This window comes from Meriones unguiculatus, chromosome 1 (assembly GCF_030254825.1).
Source record: "Meriones unguiculatus strain TT.TT164.6M chromosome 1, Bangor_MerUng_6.1, whole genome shotgun sequence".
NCBI classification, from domain to species: Eukaryota; Metazoa; Chordata; class Mammalia; order Rodentia; family Muridae; genus Meriones; species Meriones unguiculatus.
The window spans coordinates 114,651,525-114,664,165 of record NC_083349.1 but is presented as its reverse complement, the minus strand read 5'-3'; the positions used below and the strand labels follow the sequence as shown (position 1 = coordinate 114,664,165).

Sequence of the window (12,641 nt, the reverse complement as noted above, 5' to 3'; positions counted from 1 at the left end):
AGCTTCAAAGATTGAGTCACTCCTCATTTAATATTTTAAATCTGAGCCTCCCCCCCCACCCCAAATCACCCAAGCAAGAAAATGCCATCTCCCCAAACTACTTATATACCTGGCATGCCTGCAGCAAGACCCTGACCAAAAGCCAAAGTTGGGTTTGCAGCCGCAGCTGCTGCAAGTGACTCTGCTTGCTGCCCTTGCTGGCCCTGGCTGGGAGTAATAGGACGCTGACCTGCTCCAGGACGAAGAACCTAGAAAGGAGAAATGACTGTTAAAATCAATATAGTAACAAACCATCTTAAGGCAACTAAGTACTTATCACAAGTAGATTTCAGATATTCTTTAAAGAATGAACTGTAGATTTTTCATGATAAGTAATAAATAATTTTTACCATTAAAACAACACTACTGGTTCTTTAAAACTATAAAGCAGCATGGAGGTTCTAGGTCTTTGGGTAAAAGTTACTTCTCATGGGTTATGCTTTACTAGAGGACTATTCTGTTTAAATTCTTTTCTAAGGCTGCAAATTGAAACCTGAGATACTTAATTTGTCTTTATGATAATGTGATGGTAAGTAACCGAACCAACACAAACACCAAACAACAACAACAAAACACTCACAAAAAAAAGAAAAGAAATCTGGCAAACTTTAGCAAAACAAACAACCTCATTTAAATATGAAACCTTAGTGTGAAAAATAACAAAGTAACTTAAAAAAAAAAAAGGTAGAGCGCTCTTAAATAAAATACAGCCATGATTAGATTAATAATATATTTTACAAATATACAAATAATTAAGGGCAGTGGATTCATTCGAAGTTTACACACAACACACCTGGCCAAAGACATAAGTTAAAAGGTAAATCATTAAATGATGCTATATGATATACTAAAGGCCGATCTAAATTATAGCTTACACAAAGCACTATATAAAAATAGCATTAGAAAATATTAAATAAAATTCATAGCAAAAACTAGTTAGCAAGTAAGCAACAAGGTACTTACAAAGTTGCTTTTGTAGAAATAAGATGAAGATAGCAGCCAGAATTCTTATTTATCAACACTGTGCTTACATTTATCAGGATTATTTTATTTCAAGCCCTTTCAAATATTATCTATGGAGGCTCAGCTAGGAGTAGTATCTCTGTAAGTTTACTTACGGGTCTAGTATAGATAGACACAAGTAACATGGTGATACATATATACCCTCCAAGGCTATATAGTAGAGCCCAATCAAAAAAACTCCACTAATTAATACTTTGTTTGAAAAATTAAAGGTAATTTGCAGTGAAAATGTCTCACCTTTACTTGATTAAAAATGTAATGCATTTAAATATGTCTCCCTTTACTAAACAAAATATTATGTAACAACTTAAACATCTGAAGACAAATGAAAGAGCGAGCTCTTTGATAAGGATATCAAGAATGTATATTTTTTTAGCTGGGCACAGTAGCACATGTCCTTGATTCCAACACTCGGAAGGAAGTGGCAGGCGGATCTCTGTGAGTTCGAGACCAGCCTGATCTACAAAGAAAGTCCAAAGACAGTCAAGGATACACAGAGAAACCCTTTTTCAAAGAATAAAAAAAATTTTTAAGTATATTTTGCTGTTTCTTGAAATAAGGCCTTACTATTCATGATGGGCTGGCTTCAGCTTCCTGGTGGTAATGGCGATTAGAGACACTCACCACTTCAGGCATATTAGCAACTTTTCAGAAGTGATAAAAATAAACTTTAAAATTGCTAGATATTTGAAGAAAGCAAAATAACAAATAGAACACAAGAAACCTTGTTTTGTTTTCTTCTGAGACAGGGTTTTGTTTGTGTCATCCTGGCAGTCCTGGAATTAGCTCTATAGACCAAGCTGGCCTCAAACCCATAGAAATCCACTTGCCTCTGCTGTGATTAAAGGTGTTTTGCCACCAAGGTCTGGTCACATCAAACTTTCAAATGATGATCAGAAAATTAAAATAATAAAAGTAAGTAGTTGTGCATTAACAATATACTAAGCACCACGCTTTGAGGAAACAAGACATCTTTTAAATACCAAACACTCGAAGAATTTAAAAAATCCTGAGGCTATTATTTCATGAACAAAGGCCTACCTGCTGCTGTCCAGGCTGAGCTTGTGATGCTGCTTGCTGATTGGCTGTGCTGTTTGCCGCAGCTGCAGCTTGTTGCTGAAATAAATTGGCTGGATACACCCCCCATGGAACACCGTAATACTGAGGTGGAACTACTGCTGGACCTAAACCCCACACAGCCCACCAAAAGAAAAAAAAAAAAAAATCACTAGATTTTATATAGATCAGTTACCATTAAATTATAAAAGGAGACAAGCATAAGACTATAAAAGTTTAAAAGCTGACTATAACTTTATAATCTTTCTGCACACTTATACCACAATCTTTTTCTGATTCTATTAAGACATACTATCATTCAGGTATAGATTTGTTTGTCTTTGTTAAATGGACAGTCCCAGTCTGTAGCCAACTGGTCTCAAACTCATAATGTCTTGCACCAGCTTTCCAAGTACTTGTACCATCACCATATCCAGCTTAGTACTGATTACCAAAGAGTGTTCATGACACCATGGCCTTACTGAATAGACTTGAAGCAAAACTCAAGGCCACCTACCCATGAACCGACGGTTGCACACTCACATGTACTGACTGCCAATGTACGGGTCTAGTATAGATACACACAAGTAACATGGTGATACATTAGCTCATAAAACTGTAACACTTAAGAATTCATTAATTCAGTAAAAATATTTTTTATTTAAAAAAAATTTTAATTTTTAGTGTGTAAGAACACTAGGGAACAGGCTTGCAAGAAACGAACAGTATATAAAATGTAAGCCTTTAGTTTAAAGACATTTTTCCTATTTAAAATAGAATGAGTCACCATCCTTACAATCAACTGAGAGTTATATAAAAATAAACATTGAGACACCAGTGTTTATGTGGTCAGAGAAATGAGACTAGGTAGTCAAGACAAGAACTAGATGATTCAAGCAAAGAAAATATGAGTAAAGGAAGCAAACTAGGAGAAACAGAAAAACTGCTTCTGATCTATTTTGTTCCAGATATTTGATTATATAGTTTATACAGAGCAAAAAAGTTCCACCAAAAAGGTAATGAGTAAATGTCCTGATTTCTGACAGCCACAACAAACGTGCTGGTGCCACATCAAATCAAATTAGGGTAATTAACTTGTTTACTTTAAAAACCCAATTTCACTATTTTCAACTTAGAAGAAAGTATTTTAGAAGAAAATAAAGCCTGGCATAAATACCAAATCACTCACATTAAAAGCTCTTACGAACTTAAAAGCAAACTATATTTCTAAATATAGCGATTTAAACACAACCTATGGTGAAGAATGTCAGAACACATAAAAAAATGAAAAGAAGTAATTTAGTGTAAAAACAAACTCAGTCAAACTACCAGGAGCCGCTCTATTCAACATAGGCAGAAATTAGTGTGGCTGCTGAGCAAGAGTCCTAATCAAGATGTGCTCTATAAGTACATTAGGATCCTGAGATTTAGCATAAAGAGCAATGCAAAATCTATTAATATTTTAAAAATATTAATTAGATATTAAAACTACAGTATTTTGGACACTTTGGACATCTTGGATCAAATCACATACACTACTAAATTATTTTTATCTGTTCCTTTACATTATTCTATCATGGGTAACCAAAAAAAAACCAGCAAACTTGTATTTTCTGTCTTATACTTCACTACTACTTTATAGTCACTGTGATAATCAAAGGCCTAAGTTAACTATATAGGATGCATTAAATGACTTCTTGAAGTTGCTTCTTTCAGTCCTGTGGGTAAATGTTTGTATACATATGCATACACACATGCATGCATGTATATATATATATATATACACACACACACAAATATACATCCCATGTATAACATTAATATACTAATCTAGTTAAATGGCATCAGAAAACTGCACATGTTATGGAATCACATGGTACAGATTTCTACATAAAAAGCTGCTGACAGGTTTCTTTCAGTGTAGTAGTTTAGGCAGCAAATAAGAATGTGAAAATAGCTTTTTTTCTCCAACTTTTAAAAGTAATGTCGTAGATTTGAAAACTGTCAATCTCCACAAAATGGTGGACTGTCCAACAGTCATAAATACTAACTGGTGGTATTCATTTCATCTTTGAAAGTCAGAAGTACCAGTAACGCTTTCAAAGTTAGTCCACCTGCAGAGTCATGCCAGTGAACCCAAGAATGACAATAACACATTCTTGCCTCTATAATCAATAAAACCATGTTTAAGAACTGAATTTTTGTATTTGTAGCCAATTCAACTTAAATCAAACTTCCCCAATGATTTTACTTAAGACCAACAAACTGTTCTGTCAATAAGACTGCATCTGACAAGCATGTACATTTTCTTTAATTTACCCAAGCAATTAATATAGCTTTGGTTTGAAGAACAACTTTCAATAAAGTTCCTTCCATACTGTACCCCAGGATTGCTTGTAAAGCTTAAGAAATGCTTTAGATATGTATTCTCTTCAAGAATTTCACCTACCTCCAAATTATTTTCTGAAAAGAAATATCATTTTGTTTTGAGAGTATTGAGATTGGTTATTTAAATGAAGATGTATGTTCCACATTGCAGGATTTCTAAACTACAAACTAGAAATATAAACCAACTACACGTAGAGATGACAAAGTTATTGTTGCAGTGTTGCTGCCCTGTAATAGCATAATTGAAAGATTAACTCCCTGAAAATTTCAGTCTATTATGGACAATATATTAGTTTCTCAGAGAAACTTCAAATTGCTCGTAGACCCCCCCCCCAAAAAAAAACCCCACTTACATCAAAATTAAAACCAAATTCCTAACAAGGAACAAGGATTAACAATAAGTTACCTGCTAATGTTGCTGCTGCAGCCAGTCCTGCTGCAGTATACGGGTCGGTCCCTGGAGGAGCAGCACTAATGATATATGGATTTGGCACAAATGCAGCTGGAGCAAGGCCTGCTGAGAACACACCAGCTATATTTAAAAGGGTGAGAAATAGTAAATGGAAATGTAAAATATCTCCTCACTAGGTAAAAACACTTCTATTTTGAATCTGGGGTGGGACAGCATCTGATATGGGTTCAAACTTTTATTGAGTAACCCCTATTTACACAACAGATGTAACACCAGTGGTTTTATGGAACTTCTGTAGATAATAAATACATGAAATGATACTAAAAGTATAGAATAACTATACAGTGTCAGTTAACACTTCTATGAAATGTGTGATATTAAAGTATAAAATAAACGTACAGGGTCAGCTCCCAATAAATACAGTGCTCAGCTGTAGATTTCTGTTCTGTAGGTCTCACTCAATCTTTAAGGATGATTAAGCTAAGAATTTAGTGAGAATGATACAAAAATAAGTAAATTACCAATGAGAATACAGTTAAATGTGTTCTATTAACACAGAAAATAACACCTACCAAACTTTGTTGAGTGGTTGACAGGATAAAGAACTTATAGAGTACAGAATAACTGAACTATACCCAGAAGATTCATCAAGAATTTCCAGGTTCATCCCAAGCAGTTCGGACTTTGTCCTCAAGGTGATACAAGAATTTAAAAGAGAGAAACTTTAAGTATTTTTCTGACTATTAAGTTGATTTCTACACTTAATATAAGCCCATATGGATTAGGTAAAAAGCCAAAAAAGGGTAGAAAACTATGCATTTTCAGTATTATCAAAAGAGAAGGAATGTCTAGGCATTGACAATTGCCAAATATACTCTCTGCCAGTTGCTGGAAAATGTACTGACAAAACTCTCTTCTGGAAAGTAAGACAAATTGAAAAGGGAAGGAAATAATAAAAATGAATGTATTTAAAATTAAATACATTTAAAGAGATAAAGAGACCCAACTTTAAATGATAGAGAATGAAGATGAGTGTTTTTCTTTTTGAGACAGGGTTTCTAAGATAGACTGCAACACAAACAATTTCATGCCCAGATGCAACTGCCTGTGACTCCAGCCTAGGAATATCTGATAATTCTGGCCTCCTTGGGCACTCATGTACACACCTGTGCGTGTACAGGAATGAACACACATACACAATAATAAAGTCTAAAATTAGGTTCTTCCTAGTTTTATATATTATGGATTTAACTATTATAGGAACAGAAAATTATGTGCAAGTATTGATGCTCTACATAAGCCACTAAAAAAGAAACCGAAAAGCTAGGATTTACTTTTTAAAAATGTGTTTCTTCAAAAAATTTTATGGTATTTACAACTTACCAAAGGAGGAACCTATCAAACTTTGTTGTCACCTACCAATGTAAAGTAAACCAGTGAACTACGTAAATCAGCTTTAACTTATGGTTCTTTTACTATCAATAAGGCAAAATGTGACAATATTTCATAACTCTTACTTTTTAATTTAAATTTTTCAATCCAAGAAAAGAGATTCAATTATCTCCAGCTTTTTTCAAATAACCATTATGCTTTGAAATTGATATATGGCATGGTGATACACATCTATAATTTCAGCACTGGAAAGTGGAAGCAAGATGAACAGAAGGTCATTCTTGGCTATATAACAAATTGGGTTTCAAGGTTATTAAAAGTGGGTAAGAGTGCCGGCTGGCAGGCCTAGCAAAAACTTACGCCCCTACTTCTATATATATATACAGTACACAATAAATAATTTTTAAAAGATCTTAAAAGATCTTAATTCATGCTATCAGCCTTCCCTAAACACACACCTGTTTATTAACGTATTTATCCACCAATGTTCTTAAGCCAATGCCATACTTTTAATCACCATAAGTACTGTCTTAATATACCCGAACAAGTCCCCATTTTATATTTCGTTTTTTACTAATTTCCTAGTTTCATTTTTCTGAGACAAATATCAAAAACAAAACTTCAAGTTTCAAACAAATGAATCCCCAAAATATATTTAAACTCAGAGCTGAGAGGAAAAATAAAACAGCTATTAGCAGGATTTATCTATATTAATAAACAGTAAAGATGTGTAAATGGTAGGAAAAACAAGAAACAAAGACAAAACTAACTAAACCTAATATAGACAACAAAATATGTACTAAACTTAATCAGTAATAAACGTATGGGTGAGTTAATTCACATTAGATAGAACTAGATGTCAAAGAATTTGCTGGAGCTGGTGGAGGTGGTGCATGTCTGTAATCCCAGCACTCAGAGACACAGAGGCAGGAAGACCTTAGTGAGTTCAAAGCCATCCCGGTCTACAAGGCGAGTCCAGGACAGCCAAGGCTACAGAGAGAAACCCTAATTAAAAAAAACCAAAAACCAAAACAAACAAACAAAAAAGTTACTGCAGAGTGGTGGCACATGCTTTCATCTTAGCACTTTGGAGGCAGAGACAGGTGGATCTCTGAGAGTCAGAGGCCAGCCTAGTCTAGTCAGTTCCAGTACAGCCAAGGCTACACAGAGAAGCTACCTTGTCTTGAAGAAACAAACAAACAAAAATGTTAATAATTTTAAAGAAAATTTCTTAGGATTTATGTTTTTGAATAATTTTAAAAATGATCATTTTGACTGGCTAGCAGATATAAATAGTAACATTTCATTTCTGGACATTTGATTCTCACCTATTCACTGAAAAAATCTGAGGGACTAACAACTTTTATCAAAGTATAGATTTTCAAATTTCAAAATGTATGTGTGTATGTATTTTCATGCCACAGTACACATGTTGAGGTCAGAAGACAACCTGTGGAGCAACACCTTCAACATAGATCCTGGGGATTAACATTAAATTCGGGCCATTAAACTTTGTGACAAACCTACTAAACCACCTTGCTGGCCAAAATTACAGACAGATATTTAACCAATGAAGCAAATAATCAAAAACAATTCCCTCCATTAATCAATCCTTGATATGTAATCTATTATTACTAACCTCAAAGGTGTTTTGGAAAGTTAACAAAATGTCACCAAGACATTTTATTTCAAGGAATGAAAAAAGGAAACATTTTATATACTTTAACAAAAAGAATAATTTATAAAGACTTACCTATATGTGGCTGCTGAGCTGCTGCTAATGCATATTGCTGCTGTTGAGCTGCAGTTAACTGCTGAACTGTTAGTGCATTAGTCCTCTGAAAGAGCTATCCGGGAAAACAATTAATACAAAGATTAATACCAAAACACTGCAATTCTTATCAGAAATCTGTGACTATTTAAAAGACTTCTCTGCAGACCTTTCTTAACAAAAATGATATTCTAATCAATAATGCATTAAGTGTCAAAAACTACTTTTCCTAAATTGTTAAGGAGATTCCTTAAACAAGCATGTTTTACCTGCTGCTGAGAATTGTAGTCAAAAAGGCCTACAGTAGCTCCTGAAGAGTCCATGGGTACCTGATTACCAGGATAGTCAAACTGTAAGGAATCTAGACCAACTTGGTCCATGGCATCCAGATTCTGAGTTTCAGGATTTGAAAATTCTTCAACAAGTGGTTTATTAACTGTCGGATTAGGAAGAGGACCCAATCCTTCTGGGGGATTAGTACCGGGGCCAAGGCGCTCAACTACTTCAGTTGGAGAGGCTTGACGACTTCCAGGAGTACGACTAAATAAAGACAGAAAAGCACAATGAGTAAAAGTGTCAAGTCAAAGGGTAAAATGGTAAAATCTGAAAAGACAAATGGTCCCAAAATATAAAGCATAATTAAAGTTTACTGAGCCATCAATTATTCCATTTCTCACATTTTTCCTATTTAGTAACTACTTAAGAAGACAGTTTCAGTAGTTTTAGTATCATTACTTTCCTCAATTTGAATAGCATAATTACATAACTCAATTACACAGGCAAGACAAGTTTTTAAAATTTAGGACTATACTTCCTAAGACTGTTGTCTAAAATCATACACAAAAAGTAAGTACGAAAAACAAGACTATTAAATTTAGATAGCAAATATGACAAAGTTCAAAAGAAAACTCTATCAAAAAAACCTACCAGAAATCACAGGTATGGTTTTCATTATTGAAAGAAATCTAAACTAACACAAAAGGCTAAAATATGACTATAACTTTTAAAATTTTTTTCTGAGCAAATCCTTTTATCTTTTTAGTCTGTTTCTTTAATGAAAATGAGTGTATGACTGGGTAGTTCTAGCTAAGAGAGAAAGAGGGAGCTAGAAAGTGAGTAGCAGCCAACCAAGCAGCCTGCCTTCATGAAAGAAAGCCTTATATCAGCAAAAGAAGTATAAACATAGAAATTTAAGAAAACTTAAAAGTATACAGAACATACACAAACAAAAATTCTATAAAAACAAAATAAAGCCCACCATCGGTCTGCCATACTACTCTAGTTTTCCCAAGAAATTCATCAATACTGAGTTAAAATTTCACTATCGGTTTCTCTTTGCATCAACATCCTTCCTGTTTCTAACATTCTTTTGACATTGTTTGTAATCCTAACTTCATCCTCTCTTCTACACAATTTACATAGGAGCCTGCTCTGAGAAACCATGCATTCACAGCACACTCAAAGGACGTTTAGTGGAAACTGCCTTAACACCAGTTGTCCCATCAAACCTAACAGCCCCTAAATTTAAGGTGTTCCATACCAGCGTAAGTTTGCCATCATATACAGAGTGATTTAAAAAGTAATTCTTTAATTTTATGAACAGACCACTAGTCATTTAAACATTCATGCTCTTTCTAATTCAATCACTGTCTTTGCAATATTAGATTTCAAATTTCAAATTTTGCCTTTAGCCATACCTACCTTGGTGGGAATAACAGTTCAACCGTTTGTTTTTGTTTTTTTTTTTCACTTGAAACATTTAAGAAAAAACAAACAAAAAACAAAACAAACAGAATTTCTTTCCAGTTAGTCAATTCAAAATGGTGGAATGGTTCTCAAAGTCATTCATTTCAGTTCAGTTTTATTCCACATATATATGAATATATAAATGTATATGAATGAATGTTATGACAAATTTTAGTGATAAACTTGAAAAAGAGACCATATAGCCACATAGATTTTTTGGAAGTGTTTTCACATGTCAAATAGTAACTGATATTATATTTAATTAGTAATTTCAAACACGTATTTAAAACCTAATGGAACAAAAAAATACTAATTCGTATTAATGTTTAAAAAGGAGAAATAACCTTGTACATAAAACAACTCAATACAGCAAAAGCAGAGAAAAAGAAATATTGTGCTATCAGTGGTGCTATTTTCTTGCTATAGTTAATGGTATATTAACACTTCAATTATAAATATATATTCAACTGAGTTTTATATGCCTGACCTTCACTAAGTAGCAGAAAAACAAAATTGGGAAAACATTCTAAATAAAGAACATTAGATGTATTTTTTTTTTTTGTCAAAAGAGGTTTACTGGTTTTGGATGCTTTTTTGCACTAGGAGGAGATGAAATGGTACTTTAACAGACTATTATTCTGCTCTGTTACATGAAGGCAGAAAGTACAGAAATATAAAATGCATCAAGTAACTATCCTTTTATCTAAAGTTCCACGATGAAGCTTGACTACCAACTGGAAACTATAGGGGTCAGCCTGAAGCATCAACTTTCTAGCCTACAGAAAAGTGTGCTGTGCTTCATTTAAAACCGATGACTAAAAGAAAACCTATTTATCTGCTAGAAACTACTAAAAAGAGTATTCAAGAATTCAAAGCTTAAAAGCTAACTATTTCCTATTTGAAGAAGTAATTATGTATTAGCACATTTTGTATTGTATTAAGAAAAAACACTGGTTCTTAAGCTAATATTGACTCATATATCTAAGATGAGAAAAATCAAGTGGCAGGAGATAGCAAAGTAGTTAATACAGCAATACAAGAGAAAAATTCCATCGGAATATACTTAAGCCCAATTTGAAGAAAGTGAAAAAATATTATACCTATAATTTACTAATTAGCAGAGGAAAAAATTCTAATTTAGTTAATAGTAGATAAAAATAGCAGCTTCTAACATTACTCTTCCAACATAACACCCTGTTTTATATAAGATTTTGAAAATTGTTAATGACTCATAACTAATTTTATGGGGGAAAAAAAAAAACTCATCCAGATTAACACAAGGTGCAAAGAAAATAAAGTAACCCTAAGTTGGAAAACCGTCTAAATCAATCACATCAACTAACTGTAATAACTCCTAAAACAGATTATGTTTTTCTTCTTGAAAAAGTTAAAAATCTTACTTAAAATCTTTGCAATCGGCATCCATTCCATTTGGCAAACCTCTGCCATTTATTTTAGAGTCCTCATCATCTTGTTTAAGATCTCTGTTTTGGTCCTCCTCAAATGGAGAAGCCTTGCCTTTTTGATCTCCTTTCTCAGGTCCATCTGTTTCAGCATCTCTAGTACCCTGAGGAAAAAGAATCTGTTTGATTCTCAATACTTAATAAACAGAAAAAAAGGCACCAAAAGGTAGTCTAAAACTACCCTGTAGTGCATGTAATGATAAAAGCAACAATTTAACTTTGTAAGTGAATTAATTTAGCAAAGGCCAAAAATCTGAGTACAAACTAGGGATTTATAACAGAAGAGCTAAGTCAACCTTAACTATAGCGGTACAGGAAAAGCAGTAACACCACAGTAAGATTAAAATATTTAATTCTTACACAATTTGATTTAGTTATACATTAAGTACTCTCAGGAGCAATGCAATTTTACCTTTGCAAACAGAGTTTTAAAATATGATTTTGTTAACAGTTAAAATATAAATACTTGAAATTATTCTGCAATTTCATGAACTAAGTAAACAAACTGTAAATAGCTTGAAAGCTTCTTTCTGTTCTATGGGCAAAAAAAACCCAAGCTGACTATGCTGGAAACAGTGGCCCATATTTGTAATGCCAGGATGACTGCCATGAAGTCACTAGTCTACACAGTGACTTCCAGGTTAGCCAAGGGTACATAGTAAGATCTTATGTCAAAAGGAAGAAATAAAAGAACAAAATGCTATAAGTCAAACAAATGGAAATATTAAATTTTCATTCAAAATACTTACAAAAGTTCCCTTCCTAAATCGAGAATCCAATTTATCAGCAGGAGAGGAACTTAATACATATTCTACCATGCTCACACCAAGGCCTCCACTTTCTGAGCGCGGAGAAAGAATTGCATTTACTTCACTGTTTCCATGAAAACTCTGTCCAGATCTTCTCTGTACCATAATAGGCTGGGACATTGAATGATCTGTTTAGAAGAAAAACACAATACAGTTTTATTTTTAAGCCAAAGAAAATAGCAGTTATACGAACTAACATTAATTTAAGAAAAATCAGTACATCCTTTTAGTCTATTTTTGTTATACTCATAATAAACAATTTCTTCATTCTGAATAGTTGGGGCAGCTTTTTTCAAATGATACATTTTATTATTTGTGCGTATTTATTATACATTTATTATTTGTACATTTGTGTGTTTAAGTCAGAGGACAATTACATATAGACAGTTCTCTCCTTCCACCTTGACATGATATAAGAGATAGAACTCAAGTTGTCATGCTTGATTTTAAGTGCCTTTACCAATGAATCACCTCATGGCCTAAAAACATATTTCTTGAAAATACAGACAAAAAGTCAGGTTAGTGGAGTTGGTTCTCCCAAC

The 12,641-nt window shown here is 33.4% G+C and overlaps 1 protein-coding gene across 10 annotated transcripts in view; it reads right to left on the bottom strand.

Annotated features, from left to right (window-relative positions):
- Pum2 (pumilio RNA binding family member 2) overlaps positions 1 to 12,641 on the bottom strand; it is a 74,131-nt gene that overhangs the window by 30,810 nt on the left and 30,680 nt on the right. For 6 of the 10 annotated variants that reach the window (XM_021652798.2, XM_021652799.2, XM_060365692.1 and 3 more), the window contains 7 exons: positions 12,040 to 12,227; positions 11,228 to 11,394; positions 8,351 to 8,621; positions 8,064 to 8,157; positions 4,913 to 5,038; positions 2,104 to 2,246; positions 110 to 248 (listed from right to left, as the gene is read on the bottom strand). In XM_021652798.2, coding sequence (XP_021508473.1) covers positions 110 to 248; positions 2,104 to 2,246; positions 4,913 to 5,038; positions 8,064 to 8,157; positions 8,351 to 8,621; positions 11,228 to 11,394; positions 12,040 to 12,227 — 1,128 coding nt within the window. The remainder of the gene's footprint in view (positions 1 to 109; positions 249 to 2,103; positions 2,247 to 4,912; positions 5,039 to 8,063; positions 8,158 to 8,350; positions 8,622 to 11,227; positions 11,395 to 12,039; positions 12,228 to 12,641) is intronic. The other 4 variants (XM_021652800.2, XM_021652806.2, XM_060365685.1 and 1 more) reach the window with 2 other exon arrangements.